This window comes from Sordaria macrospora, chromosome 3 (genome assembly GCF_033870435.1).
Source record: "Sordaria macrospora chromosome 3, complete sequence".
In the NCBI taxonomy this organism is placed as follows: Eukaryota; Fungi; Ascomycota; class Sordariomycetes; order Sordariales; family Sordariaceae; genus Sordaria; species Sordaria macrospora.
Genome location: NC_089373.1, coordinates 1,484,758 through 1,512,459, shown reverse-complemented (window position 1 = coordinate 1,512,459; position 27,702 = coordinate 1,484,758). Strand labels below are relative to the sequence as shown.

Genomic DNA, 27,702 nt, shown 5'->3' with positions numbered 1-27,702 from the left:
TTACCGTGTACCTTGGCTAACCAGTAATCAAATTAGGCCGTACCCGCAGAGTCGTTGTCAGCTAAAACCAGAATGTAACTGAATGACCACCAAATGCTGCATTTCATGATGGCCAGGACGACGGTGAACTTCTCTGAAAAGCCGAGAGAGCAAAGACATTGGTACCTTCCATTGTACAGGCTCGCTTGCCGTCTTTCCAGAGCTTGTCTGCGCATCTGGTTGGGTGGTGGTAGTGTGGGGAAATAATCACGTTGCTTTAGCATCAAAGTGGAAAGAGCCAAGAAAAACGTTGAAACGGACTTTGCCCTCTGTGACCCGGAGCCCGCCTGTCGGCTTCCCACTTGAAGTTTTTCTCCATTCTCCATGAGTTTGAGACGAGGCGAGAAGACGACAGGCGCATTCTGACGTCCATGGCCTGGCCCTCGAGTTTCACGCATCCAGCAATCGAGTCCCTTTTGATCTCGCTTGTCTTCAAGAATCGCGACGCGCGTCGGGTGTTCCGTCAATCATTCTACGACGTCCAAATCCCAGCATCTCCAAGGTATCCAGGGCCATCGACCAGCAGCAAACGTCACATTCGATCAGACCGCTGGTTCTCCTTTCACCTTCACCTTGACAATGGCATCCTAGAAGTACATACCTACGATGTCCAGCTCTCTCGCTGCCCTGTACAACACCGCCTAAATCAGGAGATGAGGTACCTAAAGGTATGTGTGTGTGTGTGTGTGAACCAAGTGTCAATTTTGCATAAGTGCAACTGCATTTACAGCACCCCGCGGGCGTCGACGCCTCTCATCAACCTCGAAACGGCGAGACTCAACGTTCTCTGAGATCGTCGTAGTTGCTGGCCTATCACTACCGCCGCTGCTACACTACAGCACGCCGTCATTGCAACCAAGTTCAAGACTGCTACTACGACACTGCGATGGAGGGGCAGAGTTTTTTTCCTGCTGTTGCCCTAGCCGTCGACCCGTTGACAGCCTGACAGCTTTCCCCTCAGGCCCCTTGGGCCTTGACATGGCCAAACATGGGCCCTTGCCTCGTCTACCACCCAAACGGCATTTGACGTGTTAAACGGACGTTTCTTGGGTACCCAATTGTTTCCAAACGGCTGTTGATCAGCGGCACAGCCGGTATTTACGTCCTTCTTACTAGGCCCATCTTATGGACTGAAGCCATCATGCTATCCGTCCAGTTACCACTACGAGTACATATTCCATATTCCACCGTGGATGGTAACTTACACACCTAAGAGGTTCAATTCTAGGGATACACAGAACCAGATATCTCTGGCCACCGCAAGGGCCCTCTCTCCAGTTCTACGTTCGACATCGACAGGTGTTGGCCCACATACCGTAGGATTCACCCTGACGCTTTGTCCAGTGGACGTGATGTCCCATCCACCGTTTCCAGGGCGCTTTGCGGTGAGGAAGACATTCTGTCAAGCGCCAACGGTGTTTGGGGAGAGCAACGCAACGGTAGTTAGCATTGCCACTCTGGAGACGACAAGGTATCACAAGCGGTAGCCAAGAGACTTGGTCTCTTCTTTCCTTGTCCTCACGGATTGTCTCTACATGGGCATATCCCTGAACGCGCAGGAGGCTATCTCAACAGTCTACGGGTAAGCTATTTCTCCTTGCTCGTTGTCGCTGTCCCTGGCTCTTTGTCTGCAGTTGGTATCCTCTCTCAGCCTTCAACCTAGCCCCGTACGAGCTCCAGTTCCTCTTGAAGCTTCGTGTGATGATTTAAGACCTCCAAGTCGGGAGGAAATTCAAATTGGCCAGGATTTCCTTCTGCGAGATGTACCACATACAGACATGCTTCTAGGGTTTTGTGAAAGAGGCAAAGTTGCCTTTATCAGCGTCAAGGTCTTGGTCTGATGTTGTTCCCCCTACAGTCCCCAGGAGCACAGTGTTGACGAACTTTGGCTCCTGATCGTCTCTAGAAAGCATGTGTGTATAGAGGAAGAGATACTCTCCTCGCCACACCAGCATACGTTCTCGTGATTCAAAGAGTATAGATCATAATTGCACATCTTCGCCTTACCAAACCCCAGACAATATTCACACAGTTTGCTGAGCCGGTTCCTTCGCAAGATTTTTGTCAACGTTTTCCCTTCCCTGTGACACATTAGGCATTGCTTTCATTTCCCTTTGTTGACAAACGACACTGGAGCTCCAGCTTCCAACAGTGATGGGCTAATTCCAGGCTGGAAGGTTTGACCAACAACCCAGAAGCTGTTGGAAGGATCAATTAGCTTGAGGAAGCTGTAACCTCCGTTTCGTTGGCGTGTCTGCTCCGTCTTCTAGCTCCGTTCTCTATGCCCTCCTGATCACGGTACCCCGGCTGATAAGTGCCCACTCTCACTCCAACTTTGTCCACCCCGGACTCCACCCCTGTCTGGCCCCGATCGGAACTGGGGACAGAATTGCAGCAAGATCCACCATCACGCTGAGGTTCGCTGAAGACAGGGGGGAACGAACGGCTTTTCTTCCCCACAAGCGGCTGGCACCGAGGCAGTACCTCCCTCTACCTTCACCAGCTCGACCTCCAGTCACATCATGGAGTTCATGTTGGGGCCGACGGCCGGACGGTCCCATCTTCCCCTCTCTCCAACTCTAACGTCCTTCACACCACACGGCCCCCTACAGTGATCTTCGCTGTACATACAAAGCACGTTTTACTCGCATGTTCGCTCCCCCTCACACGACAGGTTGATCAAAGGTTCAGGGTCAAGACGAATCGGGGGACTTCGTGCTTCAGAAAAGGAGCAAGGGTCTGTGTGCTTAGAGGGTTGTGACCCTTCTGGGTGTTCACTCGGAGCACCGTGATTTTCGTAACGAAGCTTCTCCAAACTACACTACCTCCACACCCGGCCGAATTGCCCTAGCTTAACGTACCGTTTAGCTCTTAAGTCTAGTCAAGCGACGGACTGCTAACAACACCACTCACCTAATCCAACTCGGGAATCACATAATGTCTGCGTCATAAACGGAGAAGAGGTTTTAGGACAATGTCCCAAGCCTATAGTCTGTGGGACATAGAACTTGTTGTGAAAAGTAGTACTTTGCGGTACCTTCCTTCTGTATGCCCTCAGGCCTTCATGCACCCCGGCTTTGGCGTTGAAACGACGCCGCTAAGGAATGCTTGGGTATCCCTGACAGAGTACGCACTTCTTTCCTTCAAGCTGTCAAAGGCCTGGTGGTGCCTGACTGGCGTGCCTCTTCTCCAAAAAGGTACTTCTCCGTGCTTCAAAACCTTGGGACAGGACAATATTGGACCACATATACCATGACCCTTCAGGTATGTAGTGCAGTTAGCCCTGATTGGTGCATGCACCAGGTTGTGCCTGGTCAACTAGCCTTGCCCCTGGCTCCCCTGTTATTCCTTAGCTTGATGTCGGCCTTCAACACGGCATTGATCAGTAATTGCAGTCTAGCATCGAGATACCTCACTTGACAAGTCATACCGGCGTTCGAGGGCAAAGCACCGGAGCTGTGCACTCCCCGATTCTATATCTCCTTTACCCTGTCAACAAGATTGACGGGACCGCGACCAAGCTTCTCCACATACGACCGTAGCATTACCACCGGTCCCTTTCCAATCTTCCTCACCCACAACCAGCTCGAGACGGTATTCCGAACTCAGTTCAATGTAACTATATAAGTCTGCATACGCTCCTCACGGTCTCGCACACCCCCTCGTCGTCCCCCAGGATCTATCTTTATCTTGATTATCTTTGACAAGTACCTCACATCAATCCTTGAGCCGACACGTGCTTTCACTTCATGTGATCAAGGTCTCGCCACTTACACGAACTCGCCGGTTGATATCCGCGCCTTTGCTGGGCAGTCCTTACATCTATATCTTTCCTCAGGCGACCAGGGCTTCACCGGCTTTTTACTGCTCATATCCCAAATCAGACAGGCTCTGATCAACAAACCTTCACAATGGCACCGTCAATTTCGATACCCACACAAGGCGGCATGTTTCACACATGTAAGTCGACGACCTTACCCAACCAAGGCACCCACAACAACTAACGAAAAAAATTCAGTCCAAGGAGTAACACCACGAAAGCCATCCGTTGACTCTCAAGATAGTGTCAAGTCCAGTGGTAGTGGGGCAGCCAAAAGGATAACTACTCCTCATGCTTGTGCCGAGTGCAAAAGACGGAAGATGTAAGTTGATGAGTGTCGAACAATCTGATCATATAATCTGACTCGAATGTCCTAGCCGATGTGATGGTCAACAACCATGCGGTCAATGTCTCTCGAGCCGAGCACCGAAGCGGTGTTTCTACGACAAGCACCGCCAAAGGGTGATCCCCTCGCGCAAGACACTCGAAGCCCTCTCCCAGTCCCTCGAAGAATGTCGATCAATCCTGAAGCGACTATATCCTAACCAAGAAGTCCACGCCCTACTTCCCTTGTCAAGGCAAGAACTCCTCGACCTCCTAGACCGACCCGTTCCAGATAACGCGGGGAACGGGCTACCGTCTCCTCCCCTAAACACAACATCGATGGCCGACTTGAATTCACCAATCAAGTCTGAAAACATTTTGGAACAGATTCCGACCCGGGATACAGAATGGGACGAGGAACGCCGCGAGAGAGACCACATCCCTGCAGAGGCAGATGATATCAACGCACTATCGCTGTCGGTGGACAGACAAGCTTCCTACCTCGGAGCCTCATCCATCAAGGCTGCTCTTATGGTTATGCTCAAGGTCCAACCAGGATTGAGGAGCTCCTTGGCCGCCCCGCTCAACAGTGTCGAGATTTCTCATAACTTCCCGGCCATCAGACAGAAGTCATCGACTCAAAAAGATCCCCAGCGAATCCCGTGGTCGTGGAAGGGACAGACACTTATTGATGCCTACTTCAAGCGAGTCCATGTCTTCATTCCAATGCTCGACGAGACCACCTTCCGCGCCGATTACCTTGAAGGTCAACGGTTCGACGCACCTTGGTTGGCTCTACTGAACATGGTCTTTGCCATGGGTAGCATTGTGGCAATGAAATCGGACGATTACAATCATGTCAACTACTACAACCGCGCCATGGAGCATCTTCCCATGGATTCTTTTGGCAGCAGCCACATCGAAACTGTTCAGGCACTGGCACTCATTGGCGGGTACTATCTTCACTACATCAACCGGCCTAACATGGCCAACGCCGTTTTGGGTGCCGCCATCCGCATGGCGAGCGCTCTAGGTCTCCACCGTGAGAGTCTTACCCAGGGAGGAAGTGATATGGTCGCTGCTGAGACCAGGAGACGCACATGGTGGGCTCTTTTCTGCCTCGACACCTGGGCCACCACAACTATGGGGCGTCCATCTTTTGGCCGCTGGGGACCTGCTATCAACATTCGTCCTCCCGAGTTCGGAGTAAATTCCGGCCGGGATTCGTCTCAGCATGCTGGTATTCTCCCCATGATCGAAAACATCAAGTTCTGCAAAATCGCCACCCAGATCCAGGATATGCTCGCCATTTCTCCCTTGCTACGTACTGAAGACCGCTGCAATCTTGACGGGCAGCTCGTTGCCTGGTACAACAACCTACCCTGGCTTCTGCGCACCACTGACCCTTGCGCTGAGCCGCTCTACATGGCCCGTTGCATCATGAAGTGGCGCTACCAGAACCTTCGCATGCTTCTTCACCGACCAGTCCTTCTCTCTATGGCCTCGTCGGGTCTTAACCCCCATACCCAGGCCTGTGATTCGGACCTGGCCGCGATTGAGACATGCCGTGAACTTGCTGCGGCGACCATTGAGGATATTGGCCGTGAATGGACACGTAACCAGATGTCCGGCTGGAACGCGGTGTGGTTCCTTTACCAGGCTGCCATGGTCCCTCTTGTCTCTATCTTCTGGCAATGGGGCAACCCACGCGTTCCTGAGTGGCTCAAGCAGATCGAGGCGGTTCTGGAGTTCCTTGAAGCCATGGAGGAGTGGTCGCTTGCTGCTCGCAGGAGCAGGGAGGTGGTTCTTCGGATGTACGAGGCCAGCAGAGTCATCCAAGCACAGGGCGCCGCGGCGCATCAACTACAGCAGAGGCGTTCGCAGAGCCCTCACTCTGTCAACGGCACCGGGCCTTTGGGTATGCACATCAACACCGACTTGCTCATGGGGTCACCGGATTCGGCTGAGCTACACATGAGTCCCATCGGCCTGGAGCCCGTCGAAGGCTTGGGCATGATGGGTATGCTGGACCAGGGCGGCATGTGGGACCTCGACGGCATGTTCTGGGGCCCCAGCCCAAGCCCACCTCATCATGGCCATCACCCAACTCACCCGGATGATGCGGTGGCCACGGCGGCGGATTTCGCTGCAGCGTTCCCGACGGCTGATGGAGCAGATGGACTTCTGCATCACCATTCGGCTATAGAATATGGAAACTTGATGGGTCACCACCATGCAGATGCACATACTGGCCAGGGTCAGTTTGGAGGTGTGGATGGGTACAGCTACTGAGGCTCCATCTAAGTGCTCCATTTTCTCTGTTACTACTCTTTTTTTCCCTCTCTTTTTACACGAAAGCGATTGGGCTGGTTGCCCTGGTTATGCACAGTTGGCGCGGCGCAGGCTTGAAGGACCGAAATACCACTACATACGATGACTGGATGCGGGTGGGCGGATTTTGGCTCACGAACGATTGCTTTTTGCGGGGTACATTATATCCGGGGAAGGATGGGGGGGATCATGGAAATGGAGGGAAAGGGGAATGTCGGGGTGTATTTCTTTTTTGGCGGTTGGGCTTTCTGAATGGTTTTGGTTGGCTAGTTGATTGATATTTCCAATGGCTGGTTTCGGATGGTAACGGCGCCTTGGCGGGTACACTCCTCTTTCTCCTCATCGCTTACTACACTACACTACGCTACAGCACACTACTGCTGATGTTACATGCGGTTATGTTTTTACCCTCATGCCACTCTTTGCTTCTTCTGTCTTATGTCTTTTTGACAAGGCCTTCTTTTTTGGATCTTGAGACTTTTTCCGATGCAGGGACGAATATGGGAAAATGGAAAGGATGGAAAAGGAAACCAAAAAAAAGAAAGGAATAACAGTATTTGGACACTTTGGCTTTTTACAACCTGCGAAATACCCCCCTTGATGAGAATGAGATGATGAAATAAGAGACAATTGAACTATGAGCTACCTTGCTATCATCTGCTTTCCATCATCATCATCATCATCATCATCATCATCATCATCATCATCATCATCATCATCATCATCATCATCATCATCATCATCATCATCATCATCATCATCATCATCGATGTGATTCAGCCGCTACAGTTGTTGTTATGCCTTGCCACTTCGGTGAACATGTGTTACACAAACCATCAGGACCCATCTTGCAGCAACAGATCGATTAGAGAATACACGTCTTGCTAGGTACCTCGCCTGTACCTCGCCTACCTAGCTGGGATAGATAGTTGGATGTACGGTGCAAGACATTGCTAACTTAGTTGGCCACCTTTTGACTTTAGGCAAGATGCGTGAAAGTGGAATGAAAAAGTTCGCGAAGTGTTGGCCAACAGTTGGTCATCTCTTGGCGGAGGGCCGGAGGCGGGTCTTGGTAAGTTTGGTGTGGCATTGCTTAGAAGTAGTATTGAGATTATTGTTGGTCAATGGCAATGTCTGTCTTACTACTAAGAGAGAAAGGAAGAAAGAAAGAAAATAACCGTTCGATTAAGGGTTCAGGTACGCTTGAGGTGTGTACACCGTAGGTATCTCGTAGTGTAGTTCAACTTCTCAGAAATCAAGCCGCATAAACTCTGCCCCTGACAACTTAATCGGATATTTTAGTTATAAACTTTACACAAGAACGGTACGTACACAAGTAGTCAAAACGAAACACACATGATGACGAGAACCAACCTTGAAAGTGAACGTCGGGATACTTACTTACCTCAAGCGAACAAATCCGCCCGCAAATCCGGGGAAAGCGTGAAGATCGACGGGTCACAGAAGTCGGGCAGGTCAGAACTTGCAGCACAAGCGAACAAGCGAACTCCAGGTTTTCCTGCACTCCGCAGTCTTTAGAGGTACTGTTACTGTACGGTCTATACCCCAGGATTTCCGCAACAACCGAGCCTGGAAGTTCTCCATTCTATCAAGATCCTCTTTCTGGGACCGCCTGAAGACAGCTCACTCTGGGGAAACACGTGGAAATAATAGATTACACACATTTTGCACACACCCAGAAGACCGATACTATGCAGTATGTACAGGGCGTCCGTCAATAGCAGGTAACACGGGCACTCTTCCCTCGCTGTCATTGTCGTTGTTGTACAGATGGATGTCAGGGCCGAAATTTCCAAAGCTTGTGCTAAGTAACTGAAGTGCCAAGACATCCTCCACATCAATCCAGAGGACCAGAGGCCATTGTGAATGACACTACATTTCGGGTACTGTAGGCTGGCTCAGCTGTCTGAGCACCTACGTACAGTATTGCCTATACATTATACATCGTATGCTTCCAATACTTCCAGGTCAAGGTCAGGGTCATGGGCATAAGCATGACGGGCAGCCCGATGCTTCCACGCTTTCTGCAAAGGACTCCAGAAAGGGAAAAGGGCCATGGTCAGACTCTGGGAAGGGGGTGTTGAGAGATCTCCGTTTTCAGTTGTGTAAACTACTGGAGAGAAGTCCGAGCTGTGAATGTTGACGATCTCTTCACCCCTTAATGGAAGTCCGGGGAAGCTGGCTGGGGAAACTGGACTCGAGCTGGAGAAGCTGGAGAAAGGTGGTGGAAGCGTGAAAGAAGGCGCTACTGAGACATCACAACCTACACTAGACTAGTTGATGGGGACATTTAGTGTAGTTCAAGCTGAACTATGGAGTCCAGACTAAGATCGACATCTTGACCTTCCTTTTTGTTGTTCGTGGTGTTGAATCGGTTGGAAACGTTGAAACATTTGCACGGACTTCGGCTCCTTTACCAGCTGCTTTCTCGTAATGTAATGCGAAAAGGTGAGTTGGTAGTTCAGTTGTCAGCCTGCTTACAACACTGCCCTGCGTCAGTGGCGGCATTACATACCGACAATGTGCTCCTTCTATAATTGTGATTGCACGTGTGCAGTCACAGCTGTGCGGTGACAGAGTTCTGCCTGAGCGAACCGTGTCAAGTGGAAGTTGAAGAGTGAAAGTCTAAAAGAGGCACAGAGATGATATGATTCTTTCTCTTTCGGAAGGAAGTCTGGACTAAACATTGTGATCATGTGTGGCGGCGGCGGGAGATCGATCGGTCAGATCCGAGAAAGAAAGGAAAGAGTTGTCAGCATTGTCAGTTGTCAGTTGTCAAAACCTGTGAGCCGGCGGGCGGGAAAGCAAGACAACGAACAACGAACCCTTCCCGAAGCAGACAGGAGAGAATGGAGTAGAAGACTCGCAATATGATTGGTTGGAAGAACAGGTGGACTTGTCCGAACTGGCTCCATATCAATCTGGATTCACGGCCCGTCGCGCGTTCTTGGAGGGGATCCTGTGGAGTTCCAACAATGAAACCCCAATTTTTGACTTTCAAGACGTCAGTCCAACCCAGCTTTCCATTTCTCTCACTGCCCTTTTTCACAGTTCGTCACTGGAACCAAACTCGACAAAGATTTGGGGGGTGCGGGGTAAACGACACTAAGCGAAAGGCAAATTCCAGACCCGGCAGACAGACACAAAACCTGGGGAAACAAATGCACGAAGAAACGAAAAGCGGAATGATTGCGAGTGGTTCGGTGTGGTCGATGCCCTCCTATACCCTCCATCCCCATGATCGTTCATGATGATATTCTCCTTGAAACCGAGCTCATCTGTCATGTGTTGTGTGTGTGTGTGTGTGTGTGTGTGAAGATATCTCGGGTTCTTGAACAACAGCTCACGGTCGGTGGTTTCCATTTCACTATTTCCCCATAGTATTTCCCTTCAGCGCCAAACAGGCCCGTAACGCCGACGAGTCCTTCTCCATACCTTCTGATGCGGGGAAAGTTCCCCTTCTCTCATCAGGGATTACCGTTGTTGAAGCCATCGACGGCTTGACGCAGGGGAAAGCTTTAGCTCCTTGGTAACTGCTGGTGGTGATCGAGTCACGGTGCAGCCGAGAAGGGCGGTGGCCCGGGATGTTCTAGTTCTGCCACTAAAACGCCTCCGTTTTCTCCTCCGTTTTTTCCATCGTTGTACACTACGTCTCCGCATCACAAGCGCGCGCAAACTGCAAAGCACTGCATTGCACTGCAGCTTCAAGGACGCGGCCTTGCAGCCTGTCATGTCATGTCGTGTCATGTTGAGGTCCAAGGTATCTCGACAACCTCTACCGAATGTTACCGGTCTTGGGTGACATTTCGGCACCTGCCTCCACAACAGCCGGGGCACTTGCGAGAATCTGGACGCATCCGCCCGGACAAAGATCAAAGCTGGGGTAAAGAGCAATACTGGCGATGGCGATGGCAGCCAAGCCAGCTGTTTGGCGCCATTCAACCAAGGTTTTTGGTTCCTTGAGCTTTCAAAGAAAAATTCTTTTTCTAACAACAACTCAATGGCAAGCCAGAGAAACATTCACAGACCTACAACATGCACCAACTCATCACACACACTGACATCCGCCACGCCCAGGTCCAGGGCAGTTCAACTTCAGACAAAGCTCAACGCCAAAGCCAAATCATCACCGGCTATTTTCATAGCGCCGGTGTAAGGAGACAAGTCTAGCAAGGTCTTTGCGAGCCTTGGCCGTGAATACGTGCATCGCGAAATCGCCCCGCTAGTCCCGGCCCAGGTTTTATTCTCCGTCCCTGCCCACCTCCAACTCTCGTTCCCTCCACTTAAGCCCCGGCCGGGTTGTGGATACCAATGGGCGGGAAGACGGGATTCACGGCGGGGCCCCGGATTTTCGCTCTTGTCTTGTTCGTTTCTCGCTTTAGCACTTCCAGCACACTTCCCCAACCTCGCTGACCCCACACAATGTTGAGAGACTCACATCTCCGCTGACCGGAGAGAGCTCCATCCTGTCTGCTTCCCTTCATCAGTTCTTTTCTTGGAGTCATTGGTCATGCAGTAAGTTCACTGGTCAATGGCTTGGTTCGTTGCTGCCTCCATTGCAGCCATCGCCAGCTGTCACCAACACATCACAAGCCACATCCACCTCTCGGCAAATGCTTGGTTGACGGGGAGTCTGTCAAGAAAGCTTATGTGAAGCTTGTCCACTCCGTCTCCCCTGACCCGTTCTCTTGCGGAATGTGGGAGCGGGAAACTGAAGAAAGCAATTATTTACGAAAGAGGTAAGTAGGTAAGAAAGACAGCGATGTCGCCCATCACCACAACAGAGGTGTAGCACGGTGTAGCAGGGTGTAGTACAAGACCCGAACTCGGCCCTTGTCTGGTTTGGTGGACGCCTGTCGCCGGCTCTTCGCCATCTTGTCCAGTTATCCAGATCTATGGTTGCGAATGTTCATCGATCCTCAGTGTGGCAAATTAGCCAGAATCCTTTCAGTTGTCTTCTGCCAGCTGGTCGGTTGGTTGTCCAGACCTCACAATATTTACAGCCAGGTATGTATCACGACACAAACCCCAGGGACCGTCCCTCCTTCCATATCCGCCTATCCGCTACTCCAACAATCCGCGGAACCAACGGTCAGGTCACAGCCAAGAAAGGCAGTAGACTGGATCATGATACCCTCAAGCAATTTTAATGGCTATGTTAAGACTTCACCTAAGCAAACACAAAGGGGGTTCGAGCGCTTTCCCTTTTGAGTCATGCCTGCATTCAATACAATACAGCTTGATGGTCGATGGTCTAGGCTGTGTTCTGTTACTAAGTACCAGATGTTCACGATCCTTGGCTACTACCAGTAGGCAATTCTTTATCAGACGTTGATATGCAGCACCATTTAAAGTTCATGGGTTGAACGAGTGGAGTGATCAACCCCTATCTATGCCTATGCCCATGACAAAGCTAACTAACTGGACTCCTCAACACGGAAACAATCATGTTACTATCATCAACTCTTACAAGTAGGTGGAAGTACGTGTAGTGTAACTACGACTCCTAGTGTAACGCTATCAACACGCGAAGGAATCAATAAACATCACTCCACAATCTCACTACTGTATGGGAATCCTTCAAATTTAGGTTCCAAGCCCGCGCATCTCAAAGGCCCCGTCCGTCATGATCAGACCGCGACTACCGAATCCGGATGTCATTACACATTACAGTCCCAACCTATTCCCGAGTCCCGAGTCCCGAGTCCCTTCCTCGCTTCCTCCCCACCGCCCGTCTCCGGCCCATTGGGAGTGTGGGCGCTCTCGGTACCGCACCCTCGGAGCTCGTTGTGTCCTGGGGAACCCGAGTCTCCGGGCTGGGAATCTGGGGATCCTCCTCGCCCCGCAACCGCATCCGCCCCGCGGTCCTCATCGGCATTTGGAAGAGCAGTCTGGACACATGTTTTCTAAACTTGGCTCCCGTCTCTGATCCTTTCACCGCACGGTCAACAACTGCAACAAACTGAACCGAATCCGTGCCGGCTATGTCCAGGGCGGTGGTTCGCTCATGTCGTCTCGCTTTTGCTACCGAGAACCGGCTCCAGAGACACGGGTCAGGACTGGACAGGACAAGCAGCACCAACGTCCAACGGCGCGAGGCACGGGATAAGGGGCGGGACACGGGCCACGGATGATGGTGATGATGGAGGTTTGTGTTACTTGAGTCCTGTTCACTGCATACTGGAAGGGAGAAGGGAGATGTTGTGTTACTGTGATTCGGCACGAGAATGAGGTAAACTCATGGGGGTCACAATGACAAAAGAATTCGACCAACAAAAGATACGTTGGAATCAAGTGCAGAAAGTGAAGTACTAATGAAGGTACCTAATCACAGTTTCATGCGAATATCGATATCGATGCTTTTGCGTATTGATCTGATGTTAGAACGACAGGAAAGGGCATTGACGAATTTTGGAGCTGAGTGCCCTGCATAGGGACCACTAACGCAGTGGTTGGAGACAAGAAGATATTTTCAGCTTGGTTGACCATTAAAGACGCAAGTTAAGGAATGCGAGATCTGAACTTCATGAATGAAAAGAGAGGTCATCATTCAACGTAGGTAGCCCAACCACGAAGGAACGGACCATAAGCATGAGGTTCTTGTATGTGGGAGTTCGAGTATTGGGCTGCACTCTCCTAGTCGTCGGCTAGTCAGAATGCCAGCTGTCGAGAAGGGGTTGTTCACCTAAACTGAAAAGTACGAACAACTCTGGCTCCCAGTGACACTCCTCCCCTTCCATCCTCGAACGTGACTGCATTACAATGCCTTGAGAATGTATGCCAGGCTACCGCCATCATTTCACTCCCACTTTGACCTTGGGTAACTGGCGTTCGTGTTACCAGCACGTCACTAGTCCATTTCCCTGTGTCGGCCCAAGTCTCCCGAATGCCCGGCGAGTTCTTGTGATGGATTAATTGATGATGTTGGACGCAATAACTTTGGATTTTGTACCGTGCCGGATAGGAAGCTCATGAGTTGTCACGAGTGCGACCCTAACAATGCCGTTAATGATGCAGTTGCAGATAGGCCTGCGATAGTTTAGTTAGATACCCTTCAGGGTGTGGAAATGAGAGGGCCGAATACCATAACTTTGCCAAAGTCCTCGGGCGTGTTCAAGTGATGCTCAATGTTCTCGAGCCTTGGTGTCACCTTTCATCCAGGAAAACGCCTAGAAGAAGGAAGTCTCAGAGTTTATTCATGCCCTCCTCCACACTGATAGTGCGCAAACTATTCAACTCGTCCGAACGTTCCTCAAGCATGGAAATAAACATCGGTGCGAAGGACATATCCAGAGCCTTGCGCATCATGCTAGAAAGCTCCGAAGTCTCCGGGCACTGCAAGATGAGTCTCTGGCATCTGGAATTGTAGTCGTCGAATCTGGCTTTGTAAGCAGCGCACTTCGCGCGCAGGTGTGCCAGCGAGGCTGGGCGAGGGGCGGAATCGTTCATGCCATCTTGATCGGACATCGTAGCGGTCGAGGCTTCGGCGAGTAGCTATGAGTGGTAATTTGAGCGCTTGTTTGGATATTGTGGATTGGGAAGAGGAGGAGGGTGAAGAAGAAGGAAAGGATTGAGAAAACGCACACTTTTGAGAGACACAAAATGGAAGTGAAAGTGGGCGTTCTTGATCGTACTTTCCCAATAATTCGAAGCCCACCAGGCATCTGCATATTTGAAAACGGAAGGCACATCGACGAGGGTCTGATGAAGGTGAAGTGGCAGATACGACTCGGCGAAGACAGCGGCAACCGTCGAGTACCTTCCACTTAGGAGCTGCTTGACTACCTAACAAGAAAGTGCCCGCTGCGTAGCAAGGACGAACCGCGGCTTCTAAATCACACTCTGACCTTCACTTCCATTCAATGGGACGTAACTCCATTGCAACTTCTCGACAACTGCCACCTGCCCATAGCCGTTATTCCACCCCCATCATTGATTCAGTGGTTGCCCACGCAATCAACACTTCGCTACATCGTTTCTCCATGTCTTAACCAGTTTTTCAAACGGCGAGTGCCCGAGTTGAACTAGTATGATGTTGTTGATGAGGCCTGAAGCGGTGTTCTTTGGTTTCAAACCTTGCGGGATGGGGTTAATCTGCTTGCGGTCGCTGTCGACAGAAGATCGCACGACCTTGTAACTCTATTAGCTACCTTTCAGGATTGCAACGAGATCATGTGACAAATAGAGGCGGCAGCCTACCTCAATACTGAAATCCTGGGGGCGTGTTCATATTCCAATCATCCTCCAACTTCTGGAGGTGAGGGAAGGCAGTATCTAGAGCCTCATCCGCTCCCTTGAAGGCGTCGTGCTCATCGACGGGGATAGAGTCGAGCGTGTGCCTGAACTGCTGTACCGTGTGACTAACGAATCGCCAGATGGAAAGATCCGGTCGAATTTCGCAAGGAATCCTCTCCCATTTGGCATGGTAGTTGTTGATGCGGGCTTCAATGACGGCAAGCTTTGTGTACAAATCTGTAAGTGTGACCTTGCAAGAGGCGGAATTGTTGTTGTTTTGGCCAGACATTGTAGCGGTTGAGTGCTCTGCGAGTATGAGTGGTGATTCGAAGTGGCGGGTTTGGACATTGTAAATTGGGAAGAGAAGATGGTCGAGAACGAGAAGAGTTGAGAGCACTTATACTCGTTCTAATCAACCAGTGAAGGGCTTATTGTGCCCGGCGCCCTCTGCGTGAAGTGAATAGGAAACAGCCTTTGTAGGTTCATGATGTGAGCAGCATCGGAGTGAAAGAACAGGCCGTCTGAACCTGGACACATCAAACAATACTTGCTGGCGTCGCGAGATCTAAACGAACCACTGGACGTGTCGTAGCTCAGCAAGTTGATACAATTTGTGGGATGATGGCTGTGATATTGTTCTAACTCGCACTAAAAAGACGAAGTTGAAGAAATGAGGAAACTCCGAATGGGAAGTCTCAATGCCTAGGTCGCGGGAGTTTTCTTTTGCCCGCGACCTCTGGGAAGGTTCCAGGTCCAAATCAGGAAACTTCAACTACCTGTGTGAAATCACACCCAGTCTCGGATGCTCCCGAGGGTCCCATCTCCAGGACCAGTATGAGTGTCAGTGTGAGTATCGGTCGTTGAGGCGAGCCAGATTCTTTTAAGAAAAAGAAGGAAAAGAATTGTTACCTCAGGTCAATCACTCTTCGAGTTTCTTTCCTTGTCAGTCACTCGTCACCTTCTACCATGCCAAGTCATTGAGCATCTTCCTCTCCAAAATCTCCCTCTCTACAAAAGCCTAGTGGTTCTATGGAGAATGTACGTGGGATTTGAGCGCTGTCTAGGCTAGGGATTCACTAATTCTCGCAAGACTTTAGTTCTTTCGTGGGTGTCAGAAGACCTTTCTCGTCCCTTCTTATCCCTGTGATGCCAGCAAAGCCCCAATCTGAATTTTGTTCTTGGCTAGCTTGGTCGTGTTAGCACAGGTACGCAGAATAAACATCTCCCATTGTTGTCTTTCACAGCAGACACTCCAGTAATAGGAGGAATCTGAATTCACTGTCAAGTATTTTGTATAGTTAGCAGGCACAGAATCCAAGCATAAGAAATATGACGGGACCATTTAAGTCAAGAATACCATTTTAGTTGTATGAGTGTCTTGATAAGTGTGCGATTGGTGGTGGCGATGAACCGAATCTGCCTGTAGGCAGTCCACCGCCGCCCGGTTTGGTTTGTGAATGCCGCGAGGAAATGCAAGACATGCTCAAAAGAACTTTGAACCTCATCCAACGGAGCCTGCGTAGAGTTTATACAACCGGCAATTCTTTTGAGTGTGAGACAAAGGTGCAATCTAGATGATTAGATGCGTGGAGATGGTGACGTGTTCGGCATATGTGCAATCGGTCGCGACATGCATTAGCTGTCCAACAGAGAGAATGTGTGGGGTACATAAGTAGTCAAATGTGTAGCCAAAAACAACAACAAGTTGTAGGTTGTGTAGTGTAGTGGTTATCACTCTGGATTTTGAAACTTCCTCCAAAACCTTCCAGTAACCCCGGTTCGAACCCGGGCACGACCTCATCTTTTGCACTTTTTTCTTGCTCACATTGCATGGAATTTCGGTGGTTGTGTTTGCTTTCATTTGGATTTCTTTTTTACTCGACGTTCTATTTTCTTCCCGACTTTTACTTGGGTTGTCTCTTTCTAGTGGAATACCACCTCGCATCGACAGCATGCAATGTTAACAGGCACACAAGCCACGCTTGGCGAGTGACATCCTGTTTGATTCCAACAATTTCACAACAATCTGTCAATCATCTTTCAACATCCCCGGTCATCCATCCACATTTCCGGAGATGCGACTGGTCCATCAACCTTTCTTCTCCTTTGCGTCAACTTGCACCCGACATTCTTAATCCCATACTTCGTCCTCCCATAGACGCCTTGCGCAGACGAACACCGAAACAGGGGCAGCGGCTCAACTACTAGGCCAGGGGGGCCGACCAGTTCGCTCCAGGGGTTAAAACGAATCGAAGCGGGGAGTGCCATTTTGCGTTTCACACGATCGCCCATCCACCACCATATTAGATGAAGCTTTGCGGACGCAAGAGCTTCACGAGCGCGATGTTGGGCTGGGTATGACGGCATGACAGCATCAAAAGAGGGCGCTGGTGGTTGCGATAGGTCCGACGATGGTTATCGGTAGGGCTATTGACAGTTTGACACCCACGCGATCGTTGACATGGTGATGAAACCCGTTGGTCGCTATCACTCGAACGGAGGTGTAGAACTGCTAAATCTAGCGGGTCTCCCGCGTTTCTTGACATCGCCAAACCCTCACGTCTCAGTCGCTCGTCCAGTCGCAACACGAGCCCCAAATGGGAATCTCGCCGTCAAGTGCCCGGGCGCGATGACCGTTTGCTTCACCAGACGCTTGCCTGCTACTTCGTGTTCCCGCACTACGCCCAGAACTCTTAACCGAGGCAACATAGGTGAGGGGTTTCATCACCAGTGCAGTTTTTTGCGCGCAACTTTGGTTCTTTGGGCGCTAGAGCTGAGGCTCAACTGCCCCTAGCCTTCCTCCCCTCCTCCATTCTCTTGGTTTCAACACGATCTGACGCTTCGCCTATGGAGATCTGAAGCCAAGACACCGCCACTCCGTACTCCCCTGACTGAGCACACATATGTCGCATCCATCCATTGATGCATCGTACACTCGGCTTGGCTTGTCATGATCTACTACTTGCGGCAACAAAAGCTTGTTTGGGTTGACGACCTCGCTTGGTGGCTTGGCCGAAGGTTTGATACCACTGGCGACGAGGACGGTATGGATACGTTTCACCGAAGCTGTCACCGGGATAGACGAGGGATGACAAGTGTCACGTCTCCGAATTGGGACCTGCTAGCAAGAGGCACTTCGAATCAAAATCAGAGATACTTTTGGCATATGCTCACGCCCTGTACGATTCATCCGCTATGGGAAGATGTCTGGTTTATGAGCCACAAGTGGACTCAATGGATGGGTTAGAAAGCTGGATTCGGTATTACAGGCTTAAACTCCATCGCCCAGCTTATGATATACTCCGCAATATCATCATCGTAAGGGTCGGGATAACACGGATTACAGGCTAGGTCTAAGTCAACGACCTGGACTATATTTGCCAAAAGACTTCGAGGATGGAGTTGATGTCGAGTGGCATTGCAAATAGCAGCGGGCAAAACCGTCGCCCAAGTAAGCGGCTGGACCTGAGCTGAGCTCGTCGATGCCTCGATGATAATTATCCTAAATACCCTAGGAAGCTCGACTAAGTACCTATTATTGATCTCCATTTACATGCACGTCGAGCTATAGCTGAAACTGTCAGCTTGGATCTATCATCCGTCAGTTGAGAGAATTGCTCATTAGCAACAAGTGGACGATTGACCCGAAATAGCCTCTCCCGTCACCTCCAATTCCCAACAACTCCCCGGAAAGAGATACGAGCAGAAATAATAATTGCCGATGTTAGAAATTACTATATCGCAGCCGCCTTGTTTCGTGCAAAACACCAAGCGCCGAGCTGCAGCGAGACCCTGCGCCAGATCAGACATCGAAACTCGAAACTCAACTCGGCCCCTTTTTGACTGGGGTAAGAAATACCAACACCGAGGGATGGAGGGCCGGTACCGCATTGTAAACATCACGATGGCACCCTCGCCGACCACATTGACGCCGCCAAAGAAAAAGGTATAAATGCCGGTCTTGGCTTCCTCTTATCTCGACCTGACTTTTGGCTCATCATCATCATCGCCATCGACATCGACAACTCAGCAGGCAGGTCCCGCCTCTTCAGTCACACTTCGGCTTTCTCTTCATTCTTCCTTTTTCATCAACATCCTTTGATATTACTTTCCTGCCGGTTCAGGTTTTATTGACGACCTTTTCGTGCTGTGGACTTACCATCCTTTTGACATTTCGACTCATAACGACAAGAAGACAAACTTCAAACTCAAGACAAAATGGCATCTCTCAAGTCCATCTGCATGAGCCTCTTCGCTCTCACTCCCCTTGTAGCCGGTCATGCCGCTATCATCGCCGCAGTAGGCGACGCCGGTGGTGTGGGCATGGCTCTGGGAATCGACACTGCCACTCCCCGTGACGGAACAAGGCGTACACCCTTCCAGCAGGACACTACTCGATTCCGTGGCCAGGCAGCCAAGACGGTCGGCCAAACAATAAAATCAGGTACCAACAAGGTCGAGGAGGGTACGAAGGCCGTCCTTGACACTACCAAGGACTCACTGCCGCAGGTGACTGCCGGTGGTGCGCTCAACATGACGCTGCACCAGATCAACCAGGACGGAGCTGGACCGTTTACTTGCATGATCAACGCGGATGCGAAAGCGACGGAGTGGACTGAAATCAAGGTTGCGACGAACGTCCCGGGCCGGAACGGTCTCTCGAGGGTGAGTCTCTACCCACCACCACCTGGCTGATATGAGCATCGACTAACATACCTTGCAACAGGCCACCAAGACTAACTTCCCTCTGGTCGCTTCCATCCCTGCCGACCAAGCATGCACCGGAACCGCAGCTGGTCAGGACAACCTGTGCTTGGTACGGTGCCAGAACGCTCGCTCCTTCGGTGGTGTCGTGCCCGTCCAGCTGGCCGGCGGTGCTGGTGCTGGAACTGGGGGCAGCAACACCAACACCACTACTGCTGCCAAGGGCATCAAGCGTCCCCTTGCCAGGAGATTCTTCGCGAAGCGTTCCGACCTAGAGAAGGATTCAGTGGAGGACATGGAGCAGTGGCAGCACTAGAGGGCACAGCCACTTCGCAGGTCATGTTCTTGACGGTGCCGTGGGGATCCGTGAGAAACCGATGTTGCTGGTAAAGTGATGTGAGGGATTAAAACAATGAGTGGACTGCAGGATACCACGAGGAAGTAAAGATAAGGGAGATGGGGAAACCCGAGCGTGATTGACACTGACAATTCAATGGTTGATGTCCAAAATTTCTAGCTAGCCCAATCTGTCGTGCTTGTCAGGGGTGAACTGCCAATGTATCTTCCATTTTGAGGCTGTCACAAGGAGGAACGGCTCGTGTGCTGCTCGGGACATTGACAAGCAGACGCAGTGATACATACCTAGGTGACAAACTAGCGAACGCTGTCGGGCATCTGGGGCTCTTTCTCTATCCCAACCGCGCTCGAGCCGTTGTGGGCCTCTAGACGTCAGAAGACCCAAATCCTGGAGGCCGCCCGCTATCTAAGCACAAAGAACTTACCTCCGCATATATGCATAGGCGAGCTTGAGGGGTACACACGATTCGGACATATGTTTGCTGGGTGTTGTTTATACTCCTCTTTCTTCCTTCCCCGCATGACGTCAAACAGGTAGTGTTGGGGCTCGCGAATAATGGACGAGTGGCGATCGGACTGCCGCTTTTGGGCTCCTTTGAGCTTATTCTAACCACCCTTTATCACGAAGGCAACGATCGAGATTGGACTGGCGCGACTGGGCGATATTGAATATTGGGGCTGTGTTACTGGCCACGCAGAGATGGCATCTCGTGGATGATTGGCGGTCCCAAACTGCGAGTCAGTTGTTACTCGAACGGGCGACTGCAAGATGGACGTAGATGGATGCGTCCAGATTGAAAGTGCCGGTCAAGGATGGTCGTGGTTGTCAAGGGTTCGTTAGTCGAGGGAGCGAAAGAGGGGAGGAAATCACTGGTCAGAGGATTGGGAATAATAGACGCTCCGTCACTTACACGGCACCCGGCCAATCACGTCGCTTGGATCGGAGACTGGGATACCTTACTGATATCAACAAACACGAACGGAGTGGCAGAAGGAGGAAAGAGCAACAATGGCACTGGGAGAGCTATCTTTCCACCCTTGAGTTCCAGTCAGAGCGGAGCACGGCCCCAGACCATCCATTGTACCTTCCCTTCCACTCATATCACATCGAAAAGGTCAGGTGCTACCCGAGTCGAGTCGTGAGAGGGGAAGGAAGGACTACGTACCGGTCCCTCCGATTATCATTTCTTTTTAATATCAATCCTTCCATCATCACCATCGCCTTTCTCTCCATCAAACATCCTGATCACTTCTTCGCTCCGAGAGACCTAGTAGTCATCCTATCAGCACCACACCTCGTTCTACTTATAACCTAAAGACCACTCCGACTCGCTTATCAACTGCTTCTTACTCTTTCGTCTTTATCTCTTCTGCCATCAGTCATCTCGGGAATCACAATCTCTACGTCCCCATCTCACGGACCGATAATCTATCTACCACATCAATTAACAACACTTATCGCACTTTGAGCCCATCAGAGATCCTCACCAGGACATTCCGACGTCATGTCTGGTATGCATTCCCCAGAGACCTGGATGTCTAGAAAGACCATACTAACCTAACTTGCCTTCGATACAGAACACCAGCAACAGCACAAAGCCCCCATCACCATTGACACCACCAGGACAACCACCACCTCCTGGGACCCCAACGCCATGACGCACGGAATTACCACCACCCACAGCGAACAACAACAACAACCGGTCCGACATCGCAACTCGGAAACCGTAACTCCCACATTCACCAACTTTAGTCCCGTCTCGGCTGATTCGCCTCCCACCTCTCCGGCAGACCGTCGGATGAGTGCCGAATGGGGTATGTCTTCTTTCTCTTTTCCCCCTTCCCACGTTTTATGCCTCCGAGGAGGCGGAAGTTGACGTTGGATACCAACAACACCCTCTTCCTATCCTTTCCATCCATCCTATTATCACCAAGTCACTAACCAACCCTTCTCATCTTCACAGACGCCTCAAAAGTACCACCAAGCCGCTTCCAAAAGCGCAAGGGATCCATTTACGCCGTGCCCAAGACACGAGACGGCCATGTTGACACGAACTACGCCCATGCCTTCCATCAGAAACACATGGAAAAGGGATATCACAATGTGAAGTAAGCGAGCGAGTGGATTGGGATGGGCAAACGAGAGACCAAGCCCCAAAATAAATGGAAGAAAGGGACGAACGGGACGTGCGGGATTAGCACTGTCTCCCTTGCGCATGGAAAGGAAAACCCGCAAATTTCGCGGGAAGGGGATATGATGTGGTGATATTCAGTTGCCCATAGTTTGCGTTGGGTTGATTGATGGAGGATGGGATGCGAAATATGGCATGATGACGGTGTATTTCTTTCTGATGGGTTGTAGTATTATTGTTTCCGATTGACTTTGATCGTTCTCTTCTGTTTTGGAATAGGCCATTTCCCTCAGTGAGATATGAACCAAGATCTTTACATTCCATGCAAAGGTAGCAGATGTGTGCCTGATGGTATCGTATCGATACAGCTGTTAGTTCAAGCCAAATAAAGTTGATTTTCCAGGCTGGCTGTGTGGTGGAGGAGAAGCTGTGATGTTGCTCAACTGTGCAACCCTTAGCCTTGCTGGTCAATTAAGAGACTTTGTTTTGATGTCCACACAAATCCCACCCTTCTTGCCCTTTCCCTTTGTCTGCCTGCGTACATCTAAAGTGCTTAGGTGAAATCCATGAGCCACCAACCCCTATAGTTAATGTAACGAAAGAAACATAAGGAATATATCCATCCCCATCTGGCCCTTTCATGCAAATCTGATCAAGTGGATGGGAGTGTTTCGAATTGTGTTTATGTAGTGAGGTGGTAAATGTTTAAGTAGCCGGCCCCCTTCCCAGTGTTCCAGTCTATGTACAATACAGCCGCAACCCTCGCCGTGAAAAACCAGAAAACCGAACCCAAGGAAAAAAAAAAACAAATGAGAAGCTCCGAAGTAACAAAAAAAAAAAGAAATATCGATCATTCATCCATTTCATCAAGATCGATAGCATCCGGGTTATGAACCTGAACAAGCTGAACCGGCATGCTACCGCCCTTGGGTCCTTCCGAAGCCGCTACGAAGCCCACGGGGGCGCGCGCCTGTCTCTCCAGCGCCGCCATTGCGTCCGCAACCTCGGTGTCCATTTCTCCACCGTTTCCTGCTGCCTCCTCGTCCATCCGCTTCTGCTGACTCCTAGCCAGCGCTTGGGAGGCAATAAAGTTGACGTCCGTGTTGTACTGCGCCTGCACGCTTCTCTTGATACGGAGCATCTCCTTGTAGGTATCCTCGTTGCCGTGCGCAACCTCGAACTGGTCCCACTTTTCCCAGAAGCCGGGGTTGGTGCGCGGGTCGCAGAACTGCGAGGCGTGGCCGTAGATGGCGCGGGCGCGGTCGATCTCGCCCAGCCGCTTCTCCATGTCGGCGAACTTGAGGCACATGTCGCGGGCCTCGGCGTCGGGCAGGGCGGCGATGGCGCGCTCGTAGATGGGCCGCGTCGAGGGCAGGCCGAAGTTGGAGGCCGACTTGGTGATGTAGAAGTTGAACATGTCGGCGCGGTCCTCGTCGGCGACGGCGCGCGTGGCCCGCTCGTAGATGCGCATGGCGTGGCGGGCGAGGCCGCGCTCCTCTTCGAGGTTGCCGTACATGAGGTAGATCACCTTGGCGAACTTGGGCGGGCAGTCCTCGACGGCTTGCTCGAAGAGATCGCGGAGGCGCTCGATGCTGATCTTGCGGTCGACGGCCTTGGTAAGGTACAGGTTCCAGAGCTCGAAGGCGACGGGGTAGCTGAAGAGATCGAGGCCACGCTCGTAGATCTTGAATGACTCTTCGAAGTACTTGTGCTCCTCCAGGAGGTTGGCGTAGTTGACTACTGTCTGGGGAGTGGCGATGCGAAGCTCGAATATCCGCTCGTACACCTTGCGGGTCTCGTCTAGCGAGCTGACGCTTTCCACAAGGTCGACGTAGAAACTCCACAGCTTCCAGCTCTTGTGAACTCTTTGTTGTGGTGATAGCGTTTCGTCGAAGTAGTCCACCGTAGACCTCTTGGGCGCCTGCACTGCCTTTGCCATGACCCTCATGGCCTCGTCGAAGCACTCATTCCGAAGCTCCATCTCTGCCCACTCGATCCACATGTCTGCTAGCTCTGCCACGGACTTGTAGTTGACCTTGACGGCCTTCTCCATGATTCTTCGGGCATTTGAAAGGTCCCCTCCGGCCTCGTAAAATTTGGCGTAATTAGCCCACAGCTGGTGAAGCGCGCCCACTGCCTTCTTCGGTTGAATGGCTTCAATAGCATCAAGGTAAGTTTTGACAACCTCCTCCTTGTTGTCGCCCCACAGGGCCACACGCTTCTCCCATTCTGTGACGTTGTTGGGGTTCTGCCTCAGGAGAACATCGTTCAAGAGGAAAGGTCGGCGGTCCATCAAATGTTCGAACCGCATCATTCGGATATCCAAATCGAAATCAGCCACCTCGTCCACCTCTCCCTTCTCAGCCCGGGTCGATGCCATCTCCATCAGAGCGCTAATGATGGACTCCTCAAACTCCGTGTAGGAATCGAAAACGAGGGTGAAGTCCCGAACGGTCATGACGGTCGTAATGCCCTCCTCAAAAACGTCTCGCGCGCGCTCGAAGCTGCCTCGTCGGATCCAGTAGGTCGCCAAGCCGCACCACAGCTTACCCCTCTGGTCGGCAAATCGTTCGATGCCACTGCGGATGATCCGTTCGACGTCGATTCCCGTCTCATGTCCCGTCTGCACTTCCGTCGCATGCTCGACCAGCAAATCCACCATCTCGCTCCACAATTCATAGTGTCCCTTGCTGTTCTTGCTCGTGAATCTCGGGTTGTTGAGGATCTCGATGTACTTGTGAACGGCTTCCGTGTATAGTCCCACCGTGACCAACAATTCGATAAAGTCCTCCGCATCCTCCGGGTGAACCTGCATGTACCTGCGCCAGATCTTGACAGCCGTCTCGCCTTCGGCCGAGTTCGCGAAGGGTCGGTACAGAGCCCATATCCTGTTGTGTTGCGTAATGGGGAGAGCGCGGAGGGCCCGATCGAAGGTGCGTCGTGTGTGTGTCACGAGCGGCTGCTGCATCAGAAACTTGAGATACATCTCCCATATCCTAGGCATCTTGTTGAGGAGGATCAGTGCCCTCTCGAAGAGGCTGTTGACCTTTTGGTACTCGGAGGCAAAGATGGCGGCATTGAGCTTCGAAACGTGTTTCGTCCTAAACCGGAGATACTGGCGACCAAGTCAGTATGGTGTGTTGCGCCATGGGGAGAGAGTTCCGGTACTCACCATCTTCCAAAGCTTATAGGATCGAGGAAGCTGCATACAGGCGCGCTCCATGATATAGGCCTGCTCCTGGACCGTCCCATGCTGAAGCTTGTACTCGATATAGGCAAGCCATGGCTTCGCGGTACCGGGGTTACGGACGATGTCTTGTTCGTAGGGAAAGTCCTCCTCGCTCTACCAGTACACAGTCGGATCGTCAATTTATATTCTTGCAGCGGAGGCATTGGACAAGGAGGAGGGAAAGACATACGACCAAGGAGAGGTCTGGGCGACGGTCGGAGGCGCGTGAAAGGATAGACATGGCGAAAGGATAGTCGGGTCCGCGTTGGACTGCAGAAGAAGACCGGGAATGGCGTCGCTGGAAGGAAGGAATAAAATCGATGTTCAAGGATCAAAGGTCCCTAGAGGCATTCCTGCCGTTTTCCCCCGATTTTGGGCCAGCCTCTCGACAAGATTCGGAGAAAGGGGCGGACGGCGACGGGATATTCTCGTTTTCGCTGGCTTGTTGTCGCTGATGTTTTGTCCGTGATTCTTTTTTTCCTGGGAGCCCGGCACGTCTCGAAGTTCAACCTTGTACAAGCAAGTTCGCGAAAGCTCAGACCAGCCTCCCATTTACGGAGTTAGAGCGATCATTTGACAGACGTTCCCGCTAAACAAGAGCCAATTTCAGTGGGGTTAATTGCTGATAACCTCCCAGATCTTGGCACCAGGATCCGCAAGCAGGTGCCAGCCGCATCCCCGGGAGGCCTGGATCCAGTTGTTACGTAGGGCGGACTTGCAGTGGGCGGCCAATCCACGACGCCATCGCCTGGGCTGTAACAACGACCCCCGTCTCGACCTCATCCAAGCTCCAAACATCGAGCTCCACCAACCACGGCCCGTCCCTCCTCCAAGAAGTCGATATCGAACCTGTATCTATCGTTGTCGCGATAGCATCACGGCTCCTAGAATCATCATATACTGTCGCCCCAGGACCTGTCGCCTACTTAGTCTCCTACCCCACCTCGAGTATACCTTGGCCATTGCCGGATCGCAAACATGTCTGGAGCTGCGGTATGACACCCACCCATCCTAGCTGCTGGTCCCCCGCAATCGACAACAACCGGGTACAGTCCATGGCGTTGACTAACAATGGGTGGTGGTATTAGGATCGCGAGGCCGTCTTCCCTACACGGCAGTCGTTGGGTATCATGAAAGCGAAGCTCAAGGGCGCCGAGACGGGTCACAACTTGCTCAAGAGAAAGAGTGAAGCTCTCACCAAGTCCGTTGTTTCCTCTCCCCGGCCCATGTCCATCCATACACTTATACGCAGAGCTTGATACTAACACACATTTCACTTAACAGACGTTTCAGAGGTACATAACCACCCGCGACGAATTCAACTTTGTTCCCCGAACTTGTACACCCTAACACGCCTCTCACAGAAATCACCCGCCGAATCGACGAAGCCAAACGCAAGATGGGCCGCGTCATGCAGATCGCCTCGCTCTCCCTCGCCGAGGTCACGTACGCCGTCGGCGGCAACATCGGTTACCAGATCCAAGAGTCGGCCAAGTCGGCGCGATTCCGCATCCGCGCCAAGCAGGAGAACGTCTCGGGTGTGCTGCTTCCAGCCTTCGAGGCCTACCAGACTGAGGGCAACAACGACTTCGCCATGACAGGTCTGGGCAAGGGTGGTCAGCAGGTACAACGGTGTCGCGAGACGTACGCCAGGGCAGTGGAGGCCTTGGTTGAGCTGGCTAGTCTGCAGACGGCGTTCGTTATTCTTGATGAGGTCATCAAGGTTGTCAATCGGAGAGTTAATGCGATGTAAGTGGAAGGCGAACCTGGGCCGTCTTCCCTGAAAGGTGGAATGGGAATGCTGACACAAGATCTATAGTGAGCACGTCATTATTCCTCGGACTGAGAATACCATCAAGTGTAAGTGGATGTCATATTGCCCAAGGCTCTGGCACACACAGAGAGAAACTCACTGACAGCTATGATAGATATCAACTCGGAACTCGACGAGCTTGACAGAGAGGAATTCTACAGACTCAAGAAAGTCGCTGCCAAGAAGCAACGCGACAATGCGGAAACCGACGCTCAGATGAAAGCAAAGAAGGCAGAGCAGCAGCGGTTGTTAACCCTTGCGGAGGGCGAGAATGTTGAAGGTGAACAGGCGACCGAAGCACTCGTAGCACCAGAAGCGACCGACCTGCCAGATGATACCCCTGCCGATATCTTGGCTGCCGAGGAGGACGAAGACATCATCTTCTAGTTTGATGTCAACCTGTTGACGTATTGGGAATGGCTGATGGCTGGACGGACTATCGATGACGATCAAGAATGTTTTTGTTTGCATGAAATTGTTGAGGCAAAGGGGCATGGGCGCAATCATGGAGTTCTTGTTTTTATTCTTGTTGTAGCATTGGGTATCTAAAGAAGGCGATTCGCGAAACCGCCAGAGTGGTGTCCATATAAACGGAACCCTTTTATCCCACTCACCTATACTGTGCATAAGACCTGTATCACACGATGTTTCCTTCCTTCTCTTGAAAATAGCCCTTTTATACCTAACCTCACCAGGT

The 27,702-nt window shown here is 51.4% G+C and overlaps 6 protein-coding genes and 1 non-coding gene across 7 annotated transcripts; 5 read left to right on the top strand and 2 right to left on the bottom strand.

Annotated features, from left to right (window-relative positions):
* Positions 1-3,032: 3,032 nt before the first annotated feature.
* On the top strand, positions 3,033-7,202 carry SMAC4_03793 (uncharacterized protein). The gene is made up of 3 exons (XM_003347647.2): positions 3,033-3,999; positions 4,058-4,181; positions 4,237-7,202. Exons 1-3 carry the CDS (start codon positions 3,951-3,953, stop codon positions 6,473-6,475), a joined length of 2,412 nt encoding a protein of 803 aa, XP_003347695.1. The 5' UTR covers positions 3,033-3,950; the 3' UTR covers positions 6,476-7,202.
* A 7,492-nt stretch (positions 7,203-14,694) lies between these two features.
* Positions 14,695-15,059, bottom strand: SMAC4_03794 (uncharacterized protein; the record flags this gene model as incomplete). The annotated part of the gene is made up of 1 exon (XM_003347648.2): positions 14,695-15,059. One exon carries the CDS (start codon positions 15,057-15,059, stop codon positions 14,736-14,738), a length of 324 nt encoding a protein of 107 aa, XP_003347696.1. The 3' UTR covers positions 14,695-14,735.
* Positions 15,060-16,480: 1,421 nt separating this feature from the next.
* SMAC4_13460 lies at positions 16,481-16,568 on the top strand. The gene is given in 2 exon segments: positions 16,481-16,517; positions 16,534-16,568. It is a non-coding gene; the product is annotated as a tRNA-Gln (tRNA).
* A 2,420-nt stretch (positions 16,569-18,988) lies between these two features.
* On the top strand, positions 18,989-19,864 carry SMAC4_03795 (uncharacterized protein; the record flags this gene model as incomplete). Its single annotated transcript, XM_024655586.2, has 2 exons — positions 18,989-19,424; positions 19,472-19,864. The coding sequence occupies 2 exons, from the start codon at positions 18,989-18,991 to the stop codon at positions 19,747-19,749; spliced, it is 714 nt and encodes a 237-aa protein (XP_024511461.2). The 3' UTR covers positions 19,750-19,864.
* Positions 19,865-21,011: 1,147 nt separating this feature from the next.
* On the top strand, positions 21,012-22,756 carry SMAC4_03796 (uncharacterized protein). Its single transcript, XM_003347650.2, has 3 exons — positions 21,012-21,343; positions 21,410-21,646; positions 21,796-22,756. Exons 1-3 carry the CDS (start codon positions 21,337-21,339, stop codon positions 21,942-21,944), a joined length of 393 nt encoding a protein of 130 aa, XP_003347698.1. The 5' UTR covers positions 21,012-21,336; the 3' UTR covers positions 21,945-22,756.
* Positions 22,757-22,807: 51 nt separating this feature from the next.
* SMAC4_03797 (uncharacterized protein) lies at positions 22,808-25,677 on the bottom strand. Its single transcript, XM_003347651.2, has 3 exons — positions 25,383-25,677; positions 25,136-25,306; positions 22,808-25,078 (listed from the first exon to the last, which is right to left on the bottom strand). Exons 1-3 carry the CDS (start codon positions 25,431-25,433, stop codon positions 22,814-22,816), a joined length of 2,487 nt encoding a protein of 828 aa, XP_003347699.1. The 5' UTR covers positions 25,434-25,677; the 3' UTR covers positions 22,808-22,813.
* A 174-nt stretch (positions 25,678-25,851) lies between these two features.
* SMAC4_03798 (uncharacterized protein) lies at positions 25,852-27,702 on the top strand. The gene is made up of 6 exons (XM_066090005.1): positions 25,852-26,185; positions 26,281-26,393; positions 26,477-26,487; positions 26,557-26,941; positions 27,012-27,052; positions 27,121-27,702. The coding sequence occupies exons 1-6, from the start codon at positions 26,171-26,173 to the stop codon at positions 27,390-27,392; spliced, it is 837 nt and encodes a 278-aa protein (XP_065946432.1). The 5' UTR covers positions 25,852-26,170; the 3' UTR covers positions 27,393-27,702.